Source organism: Aythya fuligula, chromosome 3, assembly GCF_009819795.1.
Source record: "Aythya fuligula isolate bAytFul2 chromosome 3, bAytFul2.pri, whole genome shotgun sequence".
In the NCBI taxonomy this organism is placed as follows: Eukaryota; Metazoa; Chordata; class Aves; order Anseriformes; family Anatidae; genus Aythya; species Aythya fuligula.
The window spans coordinates 19,220,010-19,238,456 of record NC_045561.1 but is presented as its reverse complement, the minus strand read 5'-3'; the positions used below and the strand labels follow the sequence as shown (position 1 = coordinate 19,238,456).

At 36.4% G+C, this 18,447-nt stretch overlaps 1 protein-coding gene across 1 annotated transcript in view; it reads left to right on the top strand.

Annotated features, from left to right (window-relative positions):
* USH2A (usherin) overlaps window positions 1-18,447 on the top strand; it is a 396,028-nt gene that overhangs the window by 167,284 nt on the left and 210,297 nt on the right. Inside the window, 2 exon segments of the mRNA XM_032183742.1 lie at window positions 13,276-13,389; window positions 15,990-16,151. Of these exon segments, the coding sequence (XP_032039633.1) occupies window positions 13,276-13,389; window positions 15,990-16,151 (276 nt within the window).

The window sequence follows — 18,447 nt, the reverse complement described above, 5'->3', positions numbered from 1 at the left end:
GGAATGAAGGAATTTATGTCATTGGGTTTATTGGATTTGGTCACCATTGAACTGTGGGTTGTGAACAGAAGCTGTATGAACCACTGCACATGAGGTGTGCTTTCTGGTGTCTTGTTTTTTTTACCTGTAGGAGGCAGACATTTTTAGAAACAGTAAACTCTTTGTCCACTACAAAGAGAACATTTTGGGACATTTCTTCCTGGCAGAAGAGTCTTATTTTCTTATTTACACTTACTTTCACTACATATACTCTGTAAAATTAATTATATAATTTATAAAAAATAAAAACTTGCTAATGACATAATACTCAAAGCTGATGCTTTGATGTGGCTTGGCGTCAGGGAATAAAACAACTGCAAAAAGTGCCTTAACCCTCTGGCAGTATATTACTGCTGCTTTCCTGAAGCCCAGGTAATATGTGCTTAGTGTTTTTACATAAATATGTATGTTTTGTGTTGTTTCTCTGCTATAATGTAGATATAAATTTTCAAGAGCAAGCATGAACATATTTTATCTTCTTTGGTTTGAAAGCTCTTTTGACTATTTGTGAGTAATGTGCTACAATACCAAAACTGTATGGGCTTTCATACTCTGATTTGTTTGATGAAGCTTTTTGTTTGAATACTCTTTATCTATGTTGTATATTCTAAGAATATGAATTAGATGGCTTATGAACAACTGATGTTTGAAATTTAGTTTAATTCTTGTCAGTATTATGCCATGATTGCATGTTAGGGTTATGAGAAAGTCTACACTGGGCTGGACAGGTAAGAGGTATCAGCATGCAGCTTTCAGGAAGCAGAAGGATAAGATTTCTCTTTATATTAAAGTGGCCTTCTCCTTCTTCCAAAGGTCAAAAACCCTCTTTTTCTTCCTGAGCTCTAGCCCCAGGTCTCTATTCAGCCAGGATGGTCTTCTTCCATGCTGGCTTATCTTTCAGCATGTGGGGATGGCCTGCTCCTGTACCTTTAAGATTTCTTTCTTGAAGAGTGTCCAGCTTTCCTGGATTCCTTTGCCCTTCAGGACTGCTTCCCAAGGGACTGTACCAACTAGTCTCCTTAACAGGCTGAAGTCTGCCCTCTGGAAGTCCAGGATGATAGTTCTACTAACCATCCTCCTTACTTTTCCAAGAATCAAAAACTGTTAATTCATGATCAATGTGCCCAAGACAGCCTCCAAACTTCATGATACGCACAAGTCCTTCTCTATTTGCAAGCTAACGGTCGAGCAGGACACCATTTCCCATTGGCTCCTTCACCAGCTCTGTCAGGAGGTTATCTTCTACACATTCTAGAAAGCTCCTAGTCTGTTTCCTCTTTGCTGTGTTGTACATGTATTTCCATCAGACATCTCATTAAGTTGAAATCTCCCATGGGAACAAAGGGCTAGCAATTGTGAGACTTCTCCTAGCTGTTTGTAGAATATTTCAGCTGACTTTTCAGCCTGATTAGGCAGTCTGTAACAGAGGCCCACCAGGACATCTGACTCATTGGCCTTCCCCCTTAACCCACAGTTAAAAGTTAAAAAAAAAAAAAAAAAAAAAAAAAAAAGTTCAAAAAGTTCAAAGAAAATGCTGCACAGTCTGCAACATGGTTCCACCTCTTCTGTTTCATAGCACAGAGGTCATCACACATTTAAAGAAAGTAACTTTTTCCTTAGACAACACAAATCTTTCAGATATTGCACACAGCAGTTCTCCCTCTCCTATCTCAATTTTCATGCCTTCAAACCATATTGAGTACTTTGCTATTTGGTATTGCTGGAGTTGCTTATGATGTCAAGTGTTCAGTGTAGCTTCCTTTAGAGGTCCCTGAGCACTGAATGCAACAACATTCCACAAAGCACAAGCAAAGTGATAGATCAGAAAGACTCCTGATGTTTTGGAGAATTTTCAGTTGCAACTTTAAATTTTTATTTACATCTCATATTTTGAAACAAAATGACTTTGGAAAAATCCCTTCTGTTCAGAACCTCAATTTTCAGGTAACAGACAGAATTTAATTTAACAGATTTTAATTTTCTGAAAATAACATTTGCTAATAGTATATCTCAAGTAAGTTTAAATGCAATTGAATAGCCTTTCTTCATCACGTGAGCATATTTTACATTACCAGCTCCTTACAATGTTTCAGAAGGGAGAATCGGGTGCCTTAAATCACAAGAAAAGGCTTGATTTTCCCTGCTGAATCCTGTTTATCAAAATTTAACATACAAACAGAACCCCAGCAGGAGATACTGCTTTTGCTTATTTTTTTGAGTTTCCCTGGAAGATTGTATTTAATTTTCTCCCTAATTTCAGGGACTATTTCTTTAGAAATTCCTTTGTTGAATTCCACAAGAAGATGCTACAGTAGTCTCAACAGCTGGGCTAAAGAAAAAGGAGAGAGAAAAGCACTACAGAACTTGGTAGTATCACTAGTGAAGAAACTCTTGTGTTTTTCTACTCCTTCCTTCAGGTTTTCATTCACTGTTAAGCCTAGACAACATTTAAGCTACTGATAGCAAAGTTATATGAGGGCACAGTCAAGCCCTCTCTATCTTACTCTATCTTATTTTCTTTCCCTGCACCTTTTTATAACCATCTGATATATTTTGTTTTATACTGAGACTGTAAATTCTTTTTAACATTACTATGATCTGTTCTGTGCAGCAGGGTTCAGAGACATAGCTGGAGCACAGTAACAAAAAATTATTAATAGTATTACCTATCCTCTAGAAGGCTGTCCCATGTGCGTCAAATTCAGAAGAACCTGTTGTACCTCTGCCAAGAAGAAAAGCTGAGCTAAATATAATAAATAAACTAAAGCATGCCTTCAAATGAGCATAATATCACTGTCCCAAAAGCCTATTTCTCAAGAAGCATAAAACTCCTCAGGAACCAAAATCCTTCAAAACCTTTTCATCTTCAAAATCACAAACTATTTACATTTATTCAAGAAAGGAATATTCAGCAGATTTAAATCCTTGAAATGAGGACTGACTGTTGAACCAAAAGTTTACTGTGTAAGGCAGTACGTATCAACACATTGTTCAGGAGTTATATTCTAGATTGCTTCAAGTTAGATTGTCAAGTTAGAGTGTAAATTCTTGGGGTTCCAGGAATACCGTGCTAGCCCATCTTGTCTTGAGAAAAAACATGTAATAATGTTGAAATGTTACGCATGTGGCCACCCACACTAAGCAGAGTAATAAAAGTACAAGGTCATCGCAACAAGAATTTTTTTTACTTTGAAAGTTGCTTTACTCTGTGTTCCAGTGCATTCCAAATGCCATTACTATGCTGCTATCAAAATTCAGAATATTAATTAGAATCGGTATATAAACAAATGAAAGAAGCTTTAGACACACTATTTATATGTGGACAATGGGTATCTTATGCTTCTAATTTTCTTTGGAATCCAGAATATTGTGGAATCACACCATCATCGGATTTGAGTAGGACCTCTTGAGCACATCCAGCCCATGCCCCCAGCTGAAGCAGGGTCAGCTGCTGTAGCAGGTTTATCAGGACTGTGTCCAGTTTTGTTCTGAAAATCTCAACAGTTGGAGTGTTCACAACCTTTCTGGGCAATTTGTTCCAGTGCCTGACCATCTTCCAAGTAAAAAAAAAAAAAAAAAAAAAATGTATTGCATTCAGATGAAGTTTTCTCTTTCAGTTTGTGCCCATTGACTCTTGTCCTGTCATTGAACACTACTGAGAAGTGGCTGGTTCCTCCTTCATTCCCTCTCATCAGGTATTTATACACAATAACACCTGAGCTTTTTCCTTTCTAGACTTAACAGTCCCAGTTCACTCAGCCTTTCTTCATAAGAGGTGTGCTCCAGTCTTTTAGTCATCTTAGTGGCTCTTTTATAATGTCTGCAGACTTGCTGAAGGTACACTCTTCCTCATCATTAAGGTCATTAATGAAGACATTGAACGATCTTGGTCCCAGTATCCACCCCTGGTGAACACTGCAACTGACTTGCCTCCAACTGGATTTTATGCCACTGATCATAACAGGTCCAGCTACCCAACCAGCTTTCAATCCACTTCACTGTTGACTTACCTGTACTTTGTTGACTTGTCTATGAGGATGTTATGGGAGACAGTGTCAAAAGCTGTAAAATCAAGATAACATCCACTTCCTCATTCATGAATTTATTCAACTCATTGAAGAAGTCTATCAGGTTGGTATATCAATTAGGAAAATCAGTAAGTCAAAGCAAACCCCCTACTGATTCTGCACCAATTTCATCTTTCTTTTAATACAATCCTTTATTTCAGTGGTTTCTGCTATGGCTGGCTTCAAGTTGCCTCCTGTGCTTAGGCAGAGAAGATAGCTTTCAAAAGCTGATTTAAACATCTAGTTTTGTGAGATAGTTACTAACTGGCTTCAGCTGTGGGAAAGTTTAGAGCGCTTTCTGTTCATCCACTTTCCCACAGTGTCTCATTACATCTAGGGGAGAATGAAGAGGGGATTATTACTCAGCCTTACGGTTTGTCTGGTGTGTCTTAGCAGTTTTACTACCACAAAATTAATCCAGCAAGGTGATCATTTCTCATCTTTATTAATTCTCAAAATACACATAAACACCCCACTGTGTGACATGGAAAACAGCTCATGAGAAATAACTCCTCTAAACTTCTCTTTGAGTTCTTCTTGACTCTCAGTGCTTAAATTAGCATCCTCATGTACTCTGTATCATGCGCTGTATATTCTGTTTTCACAAATGGTTCCTTCTTTAGAAAACCTTCAGATAGGATATGGCCTTTTGCATTTACTCATTCTAGCAAAATATTTTCCATTGTCAAGCACATAAGAGAAATACCTTTTACCATTCAAATCAGTGTCATCATAGAATTCAGGAGATCTGCAAGTTTTTTTTGCCACCTCACAGTGACAGGCAATCATAGAATTAGAGAATATCCCGAATTAGAAGGGACCCATAAGGACCATTGAGTCCAACTCCTGGCTCCACACAGGTCTACCCAAAAATTCAGACCATATGACTAAGAGCACAGTTCAAATGCTTCTTAAATTCAGACAGGCTTGGTGTCATGACTACGCTCCTGGGGAGCCTGTTCTAGTGTGCAACAACCCTCTCAGTGAAGAACCTTTTCCTGATATCCAGCCTGAATCTCTCCTGTCACAGCTTGACACCATTCCTGTGGGTACTATCACTGGTCACTAAAGAGAACAGATCGGCGCCTGCCCCTCCCACTCCCTTTGTGAGGAAGCTGTAGGCCACAGCGAGGTCTCCCCTCAGCCTCCTCTTTTCCAGGCTGAACAGGCCAAGTGACCTCAGCTGCTCCTCATATGTCTTCCCCTCTAGGCCCTTCACCATCTTGGTACCCTTCTCTGGACACTCTGCAATGAAGAACTGTAGTGAAAGTTGCATATAGTAAGAAAGATATCCAGAAAAAAAAAAAAAAAAAAAATCACAGACCTTTTTTTCCTCACTACAGAGAGGAAAAATTTCATATGGTTATTTTTTAATTTCATATGGTTATTGTATTTTTTTCCTTTTTTCCAAGCTCTGAAATTGTGGCTGCACATGTGATGATGAGAAAATTGTTTACGATTTTCCCTCCAAATACCTTTCTTTACATTCCCTGACATGTGCTTATGTTTACTGTTTTATATTTTAGACTTTAGTGTTTGGTAGATGACTATCTCAGGAAAAGTTAATTTGGTGGTTTGATATAGTTAATTAGAGTGGTTAGCTGGTTCTCCTCTCAGAACAGGAAGTCAGGCCTCCTGCCAGCGACTGGTAGGCTTGGGCTCACGAGTAGGTGAAGGAAAGCTCACTGATAGCCTGGAACTATTCAGAGAGGAACTATACTATTCAGAGAAACACTGCCAGGGGAGAGCTCCCTCTAGCTGAATTGAGGAGGAAGAGCTCTGCCAGGCCTGAGCAAGCAGTGGAGAGCAGCTGTGTCTGCCTGCCAAACCCCACAAAGCTTTGCTGAGAGGCTTGGGGCAGTGGGTTTTGGAGTCACTTGCAGGGTCACCCTGACCACCGCCTCCTGTAGGGTTTGAAAGTCAGGAGGTGGTGGGGGACAGCCCCAGGGCCAGGCCCTACAGTGGTGGGCACAGGGTCCCACAAGACCTGGGGCAATGGTCAGCATGGAAGGACAGGGTACCAACAGCCAAATCAGCCACAGAGCACATGCCAGATAGTGCTGCACTGAGGGGGCACAGCCCCATGGAACGGGTTTCACAAAGGCTGTCGCATTTCTGCATACACATACACACGTTTTGCTTTGTTTTTCAAAACAAATATCTCTGTAAATTATGTTTTTGGAAACGGTACATCAGAATATTATTTAGGTGGACTTAAAATGAAAGTTTGCTGCCTGATGACTCCTGAAAAATGCATTCATCTTCAGGGTTCTACAGGCCTGTAAGTGATTTACCAAAACCATATAGTTTACTACACAAAACCATTAATGAATTACTTGGATATTGCTTTCTTGCACTTCAGCTTACTTGTAATCTCTTTGTTTGCACAAATGTTTTGCACTCAAAGCGCTCTCATGCTTCAGTTAGTGAAATTTTTGTAAATTTGCAGAAAAGAATTGCAAACTGTCTAATGTAAGTGCATATAGGGCCAGAGTAATAAAGAGGATTCTGAAATATGTATTCCAGGTTCAATATTGTAATGTCATAAAGCACTCTAGGGAGACACAAAGAGTCACCAAGTACTAACGTTGTTTTGTATTTACTTACAACTAAAATCGGATACTACATTTAAAGTAATAAAAGCTGGAATTTTTTATTGAAGGTATTGTTTTCGAGAGCTGATGTTATATTTCAATTGCTTGAACCAGGTTTAAATACAAAAGGTTTGTCATTTTCAGCTAAATTCTTTGTCTTTATCATGGTTTCTTAGAAGTAACTTTTGGTCAGAAGCAGGGATACCTGATAGAAAACATCTACATACTTCCCACCACCAGAAGAATGATGGTGCACTTGGTATGTTGCCATGCCACGGTATGTCAGATTTGGAACACAGTATGCATCCTTCTAACAAAAGGGTGCCATGTACCCAGATCCTTGTAATGACTAGGAATGAGATGCTTTTTGCCAGTGTGTTTTATCCCTGTGCGCTGTAAGGAGATTTGGTCTCTCTGTCTCACCCACACAGACACAAGTCTCTCTCAGTGGAAGGAGACAAATGAGTAGAACGGCAGCTGCACATCAGCTGTTGCTCCGATCCTTCTGACTGCTGCAGCCAATGTAACACAGGGTAGCCAATGGGTCTGCTGATGCCCATTAGGTTCCTGTCAATTGTTAGATGATGCTTGAGCACATAGTGACTCTAAATCAGTGTGAAGTTACTCTAAATCAGAGCGTCAGAGTATAAACTCTTATTTCCTTTCATTTAGCAGGCTTTAGCAGACTAGCAGCATATTTTTCAATATATGCATTTTAAAACATGAATTAATAAATGTTCTAACTTGATTGAGTTTAGACCTAAATAAATCTTGTTTACAGTCCAATGCTGTTGTATAAATTTATTCATACGAAATGTAAATCATCTGATTAAATAAACCTGAACATTTTATCAAAATTACATCAACACTTAGCTACATACCAGTACTTTTATTAAGAAAAAAGAAATCAACTTCTTAATGTTTGTGAGGAAGGAAAAGATTTTTAATATCTTTTTTTTTATAGATATACTCAGTCTTGCAAAAATATAAGACTCTTTCCTTCTCTGCAAACTTTTAAAATCAATCATACGGTAGAGAAATAGCAACAACAGTGTTATCTGAAAAGATCAAGAGAAATAGAGTGATGAGATATTACAGAACCTATTCTCTTTGTGTCTAAGTAATGTCTGGTGCAAAATGGGACTGTTGGGCTATGGCTTTGTGCAAATTAAAGGAGCCAAAGAGTTGCTGTGTGTTGTGAAAAATGTAACAGACTTCCTTGAAACGTTGCAATCTGAACTGCATCCTCAAGGCCAGTGGAGCTTGTGCTTGGCTGATTATGATCTTGTTCTATTGGGAAGAAAGGTCTTCCAACCCAGAGAAATCCAGTAACCAAAATAACCTTTTATTGTTCTTATAAGGCAAAGAGTCGTAAGAGGTGTCCTCTTGTTCAATAATTCTTCAGAATTTTATGACTCAAACTATGCTTATGGTAGAAGATGCTTTAAAAATGCAGATGTATGCGACAGATTGATGTGCACAGGCTTTCAGTTCAGAGATGCATATGTAGAAGACACATGTACTTAAACAGTTTTTGCTACAATCTGTCAAAAACACAAAGTCAGTTGAGGACTTCCTTTTCTGGTCAGTGGACTGTGATTAAGTGTACTGTGGCAATGATGCATCTCGACACACAAGTGACTTTGTAAGACAGATGCTGTACAACCTCAGGCATTCAAGTTGGCTAAATAGTGTTTAGGTTTGGGGAGAACGGATTTGGTAATTATTATTTTTTTTAACACCTTAAAAAGACATTAAGATCCACCTATAAGGTCAAGTGTTGTTTCAATTTCATATTGTGTACTTCAAAAATCATATTTCATATTGTGTACTTTTGAAGTAGAGTGTTAGAGAGGAACCAATGAAAAAATCTGGCAAAGAATCCCTCTGGCAAAAAATGCACTCAGCGTGTGAAACAAATGGAACTTGTGTGGGTAAGCTCTGTGGTTGACTTTGGGAATCTTAATATTCAGAAACAGAACTGACTTTTCATGGTTCATATGAAAGTAGTGAGTGGTTATAATTAAAATTACCTATATTTACCTGTAAAAAACAGACAAACAAAACTAACTTCAAAATGTTACTCTTTCACCATCGTAACCGAATGTATTTTATTATTATTATTATTTGGATGAAAAGAAGACAACTTTAGTATTTGTGTTGCAACTGTAAAACTGAATACTCAATAACATTTTTGTGTAAGTTGGGGGGGAGAGGTTAATTTTGTTTTATGGAAAGGCTCCTTCACTAAATGTGTTTTTAAAAGCTCACCTCAATTTATATATCTTTAAAAATTTGTTATGTGGAATAGAAACTCTGTAAGTTGTCATAAACGTGTTGTCTCTGAAGACCTGCTGGTAACTTTCTGAAAAAGCAGGATGACGGATCAGGGCAGCGAAACAACTGCTTTTATAATGATCTTTTAACTATATGATGAAATTATTAAAACACAGTAATGGCCTTTGAATCTATTTTTCAGTGTTTGAGAACAGAATATTAGCCATTATACCTTAGCAGTATTTTTTTTTTTCCTTGATGAGAAACTCTATTTTTTTCCACTCAAAATCTGCCAGAATGTTGTGGCAGAACTGTCTAAATATATGAGACTACCCTTTTAGATGTACTGAACAAAAGAAATCTCAGTTTTATGGAGAAATGAAAGGAAGAAGCTTGATATTTACTATTATATGCTGTATGCATTATAATGATACATGGATTGGTTATAAAGAGGCAACTAATTATGACTAGTCAAAATGTCTGTTTTACCATAAATTCATTGTTTACCCTCTTCTACTGCCCATGTCAATATTTTTATCCCTTATCCACAAGAAAGAACCTAGCATTTTTAATCTGACAGAACTCTAAACCTCAACTTTAAATATTGCAAATAATTAAAGATCATTTAAATAAAAGTATAGAAAATTAAATACTAGTTTTGCATATAAAGTGGTCTTAATGTTCTAGGTGTGATTCCAGATCACTCTTTTAGACTGTTAACTTTACATTCATATTTAACAAATGACATTATTCAGTTTCATGGGGTCACTGTGTCAAAATGTCTGTGTTAGAACTTTAATTTATTTCCAAAGGTTCTTTGAGTGGGCAGATAGGAGTGGTGTGTTAGAATGATTTACTGTCTCTGATTCCCTGTGTAGACTTTAAGGCTTGGAACATTGTCTATGGTGTAAATTTTAAGTCTGGATGGATTCAGCTGCTCTGTAGTGGCAGATGGAATGAATGGGACTCTTATCCCAAATGTGGGAGGCTGACCCTCTTCTTAAATATTGATGGTCCCTCTAATTCTATTTCCTGATCAAAGTGACAATTTATCTACCTCTCTTCTGTTAACATTGCTAGAATGTATGCAAATGTAGTTGTGGCCAAATTTTGCTTTGTTAGCATCTACTTTTGGAAAGCCTGATGGACTCTTTATCAGATCATCAGTTATTGGGTATAGACAGGAGATGCCAGTCTGCATGTGAGCAAGTTGAGGAGTTTGGAAAACTTTTTAAAAGCTGTCAGCTATCTTCATTGGATTATAGGCTGTTTTTTACTGCAAAAATTACTTTGCTGTACTATAAATTAATTCACGTTGTATCAGTGATGATCTTTGCTATGGGACTACTGACTTTGTGCTCTAAGATAGTCAGGCACCGAGTGTAAATTTCACTGTCTGACTCAAAGTGCAGAGGAAATGAGTGGGTAATGAGAGCAGAGCCGCCAGTTCTTTAATTGAATTAAAAGCCGGGTGACACCAATGCAGACACCTGTCCAATTACAGACAGGCCAAGGTGTTTACCATTGCTGTACAAGCGATTTGAAGATGACAGAAATCTTTCCGCCCACAGATTAACATAATGAAGGAGAACAGATTACAGTGGATGCTGGCCAAACAGATAGGTTGGCAGCTGAGAAAAAAGTAGTTTGCTGAAGTATGTAAATAAAATCTGTGTACTTTCTATTGCCTACCTATGCCACACATCTGTTTCTTTGTTGAGAGAAAGTAGTACAAGTGTGCATGTGAAGGAAGTATGTTAATTATGAGATAAAATATTTTTTCAGTTGCTGCCTTTGCTGAATATATATATATATTTAACAGGTACCTCTTGTTGCAAAAAGGTTGATCTGTTTTATTTTTCAAATTCTCACTGTCCTTCACAAACCTACCTGAGTAATGTACACTCTGTTGCATTGCAGATGCTTCATATAAAACCTTTCTACTTTGTCAAAAGTAAAAACCACAACCAAACAGCCCAATCCAAACATTCTTACAGCTGCAGGCATCTTTCACGATGCTCCTTCTATGTGCTAGTGTGGTTCTCAATGCCTGAAGTCATTGGTGACCCCAAAGAATGTCTTCCATCAGGAAATGCAAGGAGCATTAATTCACTGCTTCATAAGAAAAAAATACAAGTGCTAAATGTACAAATAAAACTAAACTGCTTCCTAAAGCACAGCAGAGTGAACAGAGGGAGAGCATGTACACAGTAGCATGCTCCTCCTAACTGAAAACCTGAAAATGTCATAGTTAGAGGATTTGGTTCTGCATGTGTGTGTTTGCTGAAGGTAATTCCAAAAGTACCTTTTATCCTTTCCCATGTTTAACCCTGTGTGATCTGAAAATAAGGGCTTTTTATTCTTTTAAACAGACTTCTTTTTTTTTCTTAAACCAATGATGTTTCTGCACTAAAGAATATACTGTAGGTTCCAGTATTCCTGCTTTAGTGGGATACTGATGCTTTGAAACATCATCATGTTCTATGTTATGCTTGTTTAATGCTTTTAAAAATTCTTGTCTTCTTCCAAATTTTACAGGAAGATTACAGGCATGTTTGCTTGGGTAGTGACTGACACAACATTCTTTTTCTTTCCTGTTGTATTTCCATTAGTTAGTAAGATGGCAGTACAGTTTTTCCTCTGCTAAGTAGGGATTTCCAAAATCAAAGCTATTACTAGAGAGAGTTGATTCTGATCAACTAGTTTTAGTTTAGCACAGCTACTCTGACCTGAGTTTTGCTGCTACTGGTTATCTTTTTGCATGTAAGAAATGGACCTCCAAAAACTCAAGTGGAAAGTTCATTTGCAATGATAGTTGCTGAAGTTTTTGTTTGAATTACAAGAAAATAGACAAACACAATTTATTTAATGAAAGCTAACCTCAAGTTTTCAATGTGACCACACATTTTAATAAACACAGTGTAAAAAAAAATAATAATAATAATAAAAAAAAATCATAGACTTGCTTTGATTATTCCACTCAGAAAATAGTGTAATTATGCTGCAACCATAAACTCCCTGCATGTGGGAGACCTCCAGACTTTTTTTTTTTGTGGGTATAGAGGGTGTACATGGGAACAAAGACTTTCTGCTGAAAACCGGAGTTGTGTTGCATTGTATGAAATAACTCAAAAGTAGCAAAAAGGACTAATTTCTTCTACCTGTTAGTGTGCACATGATGCTGAAGGAGTTTAGTCTCCTACTATGAGAGGTTTGGCCAAGAATTATGGTTCTCTGAAGTACCGCTGTTTCCAAAGATGTTTCTTTGCAATGATACAGCTTTGAAAATCCCAGTATGGGACAGCTCCTAAATAATCTCATTTGTGCCATAAAAATGATCTGTTTTGTTGTTTTTTTTTTTTCTTTTGAAATACCCCACTGATTTTGCCAAAAACTGTTAGAATTGAGGTGAGAACAGGGTTTGAAATAAAGCTTGTCATGAAGTAGCTCTTTTAATTACTTTTCATTTCAATATTACTTTATTGTAGGACCTACTTTGAAATGAAAACTGCTGGTGTTTCTGAAAAATGAAAGTTATACTTTTTTTTTTTTTTTTTTCCTCCATGCAATCCCTGTGCATATTTCAGTTCAAAATATTGCATAACTTCCTGAAATGGCAAAGAGTGATTTGTTTTATCCACAAGTTGCTGATCTATATGTGGGAATTCAGCAACTTCTCTTCACTAACATAAGCAGGACCTGAAAAAGCACAGGCTTATACAACTATTTTCTTTAAATCTCTGAGTATTTGGTCACCTGATTTATGTTACTGTAGTAATATAGCATATGTATGGGCTATATTCTTCCACTGAAGGACAGAAACACAAGAGGGAGATTTCATACAAAAAAGAGATTTGAGTTTATAGATGAATAGTTAGGGGCAACATTGGAGAGGAAGCATTAAAAAAAATTGTTCTGGGAGAAAAAATTCTTCTGAAAATTGTTAGAAAATAAGTCAATAACTGAAAAAACTTGGTGAAGCAGGTGCTTCACTTGAATTTTTTGTCATTGTCATGTTAAAATGTGCAGCTTAGTCTTGAAGTTGTGTTTGTTATAGTGAGAATAAAGAAACTTATTTGCATCTTAAGTATTAAGAATGAAATAAAACAATTTTCTCTTAATATATTTTGCAAAATTTACATTGTGGCATGATATGAATGAAACCTTAAAATCTTTTTTCTCTTCTACCTCTAACTGTGAATGCCTGTAACAGAAAGATTTACTATTTTACTTCTCTTCATGTATGTAATCAGTCTGTACGCTATACATGCATAACACCTTGCTTTCTTCTGTTGCAGGCATATTGACAGGCTTGCATCCTTTCACAAACTATGCTGTAACCCTAACTGCTTGCACTTTGGCTGGCTGTACTGAGAGCTCGCATGCATTGAACATCTCCACTCCACAAGAAGGTAAAGTAATTTCAAAGGTCTTGACTTCCACATTTCAGTCATGAATAATAAAACAGGAGAAGAGCTAAATGCTGCAAAGCCATTTGCTGGAAAACCCCAACCTAATTTGATGACAAAGTGCATTGCCAGACCATAATTGCTCCATTTTTTGGGGGGGTGCGAAAATGAATCAAACTCCATACCCTTTAATGACATGCATCTTTAATAGCTGTAATGCAGATTAATGGGCTTTTTAATTGCTGTTACATTGTTCATGCAAGAGCCTTGTCATTAATATGAAGCATCTGAAAGATTAATGAAAGCTTCCTCATTTTACTAGGGCTCAGAAGTAAATCTAGAGACAGTCTGACTAAAAAGAATTGATTGTATGGCACAGTATGAAATTGAGAATCAAACGGTTGATTTCCATGGTTTCTTTTAACTGCTAAACACCAGGAATAGGCAACAATTACTTCAGTGTGATGAAACCTCCAAATGCCAATTGAGTTATTTATTAATCACTTTTAAGATTTTTCTCTCTTTCCTTAACTCTTTTATATGTTTTTGGGATCAAACTTAAAGATTGTGAGTATAAATTAATGTTTTCTAAGATTGCATTGAGAATTACAGCAGGAAGAAAGGCAAAACATTTTAGTTCTAGCTTTAGAGACTAGCCTAATACGTAATGCAAATCAATTATGGGAGCAAATGTTCCCAAAAGATCTGTGACATGCCTAACTCCATTCTCAATTAAACATAAAGTCCAAGTCAGATCCTTCTCTGGGTTCCATCATCCTAAAGTCGTGTTAATCCAGGTAAAAGCAGTTACACCAAATTTGCTCTGGTAGAATAGTAAAAGACTTTGACTTGTATCTGTAGGAAGTGTTTAATCTTCCATGATGTTGAGAAGGTTTCAAAATTTCTTTCCTCCCACAGTCCTAACTAGTAACTCTCACAGTGGTGAACTTTTAACAAGGCTCTTTGCTGTAGTTTCTCTTTTAAACTAGGTAATAACTATGTACGAATAAACCAAATAACATTTTAGTATGAAGTTGTGTGAATTACAACCATAATGATCAAATGAATGGTAGTGTTGAACTGCTACTAGAGCAGGATTTGTGGAAGGTGTTGGCCTGATGAGGACAGTCCTGAGTATTCCTGTCTGAGTATTCTCTGGAACATGATTTTGGTGTAAACATGTCGAAAACTGCCAGCAGCACCATTCAAACCAAACCCAGTACCACCTCTTGGAAGTTCTAAATAAACTGACCAAGTTCATCTGAAGGCATTAGCCAAGGGAATGTATAGCCTCTGACAGCCAAATAGTTAATGTCCCTGTGATGTTAACATTTATTTAGAGCTCTATATTTCTTTCTGGTGTAATATAGTAATTAAAAACAAAGCAACAACAACAACAAAAACCACAACTGCTTATGTCGTCTTGTCCTCAGCTTGGTGAGTGTGCTTGCTAAAGCAGAAATTCTATGTTTTAGAAAACATTCACTGTTTTCAGATGTGCTGTCATACTGGGAAGGTTTAGGCAAGGATAGACTTTTTTTTTTTTTTTCTGGTGATCAAATAAAGCCATGGGGAACATGTGTTTTATCCCTCAGAAGAATTGAACAAAAAGTCAATGTGTGGAGTTTCTATTTTTGGATGCTCTTGTTGCATGCTCTTAGTAACAATAAATTGATGATACAGAAGACAGACACCATATCACACCCTCCAGCTATCCCTGTTTCCCTATTGAAACATTCATTACTTTATATTGTTTTCACATTGCCAGCCACTGCTAGTTATTGTTTTAAATTGCTAGCACAGAGCTTGTAAATTACAAGATATTCCTCCCAGACTAAGGGCTGAGTTCTGCTCCCCTTGTGATATTCAGTGGGATTGCTTGTGCTGCTAGCATATAACTCATAGAAACGGTGAGAGAACTCAGCTTTTAAATTATTATCCATTGCCAACTTACAGTATATTATACACATAAAATCCTTGCTAAACAAGTGTTACGAAGTGTATTGAATTATGAAAAGTCTGAAGAAATGTGTAGTGCATAAGAATAAAGCATCTGCATTTATGATTAGAAAAAACAATCACTGTAGTTACAAATGAAAAACATGAAGAGAAATTAACTTGTATAAAAAAAAAAAAAAGGACTGTAAAAAAATGATGTACCCTTCCCCATGCTTAAACTAATCTATCTGGAAAAATACACAGCCAAAATTGTTTTTCTAAAAAATAAAGAGTTTATCTTTTCTAAAAGTTCGTGTTTCCAGGGGCACCTCACAGGTGATAGGAGAGTTTTCAAATGGTGATATCTTGAAAGCATAAAATCTCTAGAAATTTCAACTAGTCTGAAAATCATTCTTGTTCACTAAAATAATTTATGATTTATGGAAAGCTAAAAATACTGTTATACAGCAGACCTGTAGTAATTTTATATCTGTTCTCTGAATTATCTTTGTGAAGTCTTAGGAGCATGGCTAAGACTCCCTTCCCTCATTCCCTCTCTTTCCCACTTTTTCTCACTTCCCATAAGATATAATGTATGATACAATATGGTGATATGATATATAATATAATATATCTAATATAAATGTGGTATATATTTTCACCAGCCCCTGAAGATGTGCAACCAGCCACAGCAATATCCTTTCCCACATTCTTGCTGATGAGTTGGAGCCCTCCAAAAACACCAAATGGTATTATTATACAATATATTTTATATATGAATGGAGTACCAATTTATTTTGGAAATGGGACCCAATATGCTGTAAAAGGTGAGTTCTTTGCTAGGTAGCATATCAGACGGGTGTCTCACAGTTGCTGTGAACAATTGTATAGCTGACCTCTTCTAAATTTTGCATCCATGACTATATTACTCTTCCTCCTGGTTTTTATAACATATTGCCTAGAATCGACTGTGCTGAACTTCACTTTCAATACGACAAAACTGAAATGTGAACTAGTTGTGTGCCATCCCTCAGTTACCCTATTTAGAAAGTCTATTGTTATTATCCCAGTTGATTGTGGAGGAAGCCAGAAGTCAGTATAGATAGAAAATATAAGCAGTTTGGACTACACTGTGAGGTTGACATCTCTGTTAGCATGATCATAGTGATGTCATTAATGCTTTGGTGTCGAGACATTTTCCCATTTAGGTTGAAATTACGCAGTTCTTCTGCTCCCATATTGACCCTGTTAACAGCCTCTCATGCTAACGTTCATCCTCCCTGCAGGTCCTTTGTGAACACCACCTCTGTTATTTCTGGTGAAAAGTGACTAAGAGGCATTTCAGGCAAAGTATTACCCGCTGAAATTAAAGCATTTCAGATAAAAAAAGCAAAATAAATTTAATATTACCTGTATGCACTTTAAACCATGATGGGTTCCATTTGTTTGAGAATTCTTCATAGAACTCTCTGCTGGGACTCAAAGATTAATATTGTCATGGAGTATCTAAGTCCTGTTCTGTGTTATCCTCTTTCACAGGACCCGAGTCAAGTTCTTGGTGGTTTTACAACTTTTTCATTTTATAGCATCCAGCTCTCAAAACAAGTAACCTCTGACCATTGGAGACAAGAAATAATGTACAGATTTATTATTTTTTTTCTCATTGTTGCCCTTAGATGTTAGAGAGCCATTATGTTGCTTTCCTGAACCTTCCATGTTTAACTTGCTTGTTAAAAGCCTAAACAAAGTAGTCTACCAATAACAGGTATAGGGTGTGTCAATGACCAAGTTATATCAGTACTATTAAATGGAAGCTATATGACCATTATTTTGCAATACAGTGAAGTGTGATCATCTGACTTTCTATTTTAAAATAATTATTGTTATAGCTAATTAAATATCCAAGCTATTTGTTTGGACTGAAATTGTTCATATTGCACAAACACACACAACCTTAACTGGAAGTATCATAGCAAAACAAAGTACTATTCTGGACCCGTCAGAAGTTGAATATGGTAAAAAGTACAAGTAAAATTAAAACATTTTGTATTGGACAACTTGGGGGGAAGAAGGATATCAAGGCCCTACTCTTTTTTAAATGCAAGGCCTTAAAATTCAAAGCTATTTCTTCATCTTGAGTTAGTATGAAACATATTTAAAAATTGATATAGTTCAAATTTCTTTGCCTTGCACAGGCCATAAGCTACTGGTGTGGTGGGTCAGTTTTGACACTGAAAAATGAATCCAGTTAGAGAACATCCTGAAGGCTGTTGATGATCACTGTAATAAATAGTGCACTCTTTAAGTCAAACTTTTTCATTCTGTATTCAAAGGTAATGGATTTTTCGTAACCATAGTAACCTTAGTGTATTTCTGGATAAATACATGAGGTACATACATTCTGGTTTTATTTTTGAATATAAACTACCACATTATGTATTACTAATAATATGAAAAATAGGATATAGGTTAGCATAATGACAGCTCAAACTAGTATACATTTTTCTTCTGAAAAAAAAAAAATATTTATCAAAAGTATAGGTTCAATTAATTTCTCCCCCATACACCCAGTTTTCTGGTATTCCAGTAGTGCAATTTATCTTTTTTTTTTTTTTTTTTTTTTTTATTTTAAATATATCCATTAATCTCTTATGGCCATCCCATAACACTATTCTTAAGAATTTTGAAGTGGAAATATTTGTACTTCCAATCTTATTAAAATCATTATTGAATGTTCATCACAGGTAGTTTTGCTGGTGTGTTAACTCCTAGCTGATTATAAATTGGCAAAGAATGTAAAAGCCTAATGGGGAAATGCTCACCATAATACATTGTGTTTGGTTGGTTTTATGTTCTAGTCAGATTGTATTCTGGCCCATAGCTGAAATTAATGCTTATTAAGAAATTACATTCAAATAACTTTGCTAGATGTCCTTCAAAATTTTTGAAGAGGATGAATTACATTTCTGATTTCTGATATTTTACCTCTAAGTCCTGAATGATCACATGGAGATTTGTCAACTATTGCGGGTTATATTCAGCTAAACTATTCTATGGAAAAGTCATCTGGTTCATAAGCTACCTAGAAGAGCTTTTGTTGCTTGTATCTGGAAATGACATATT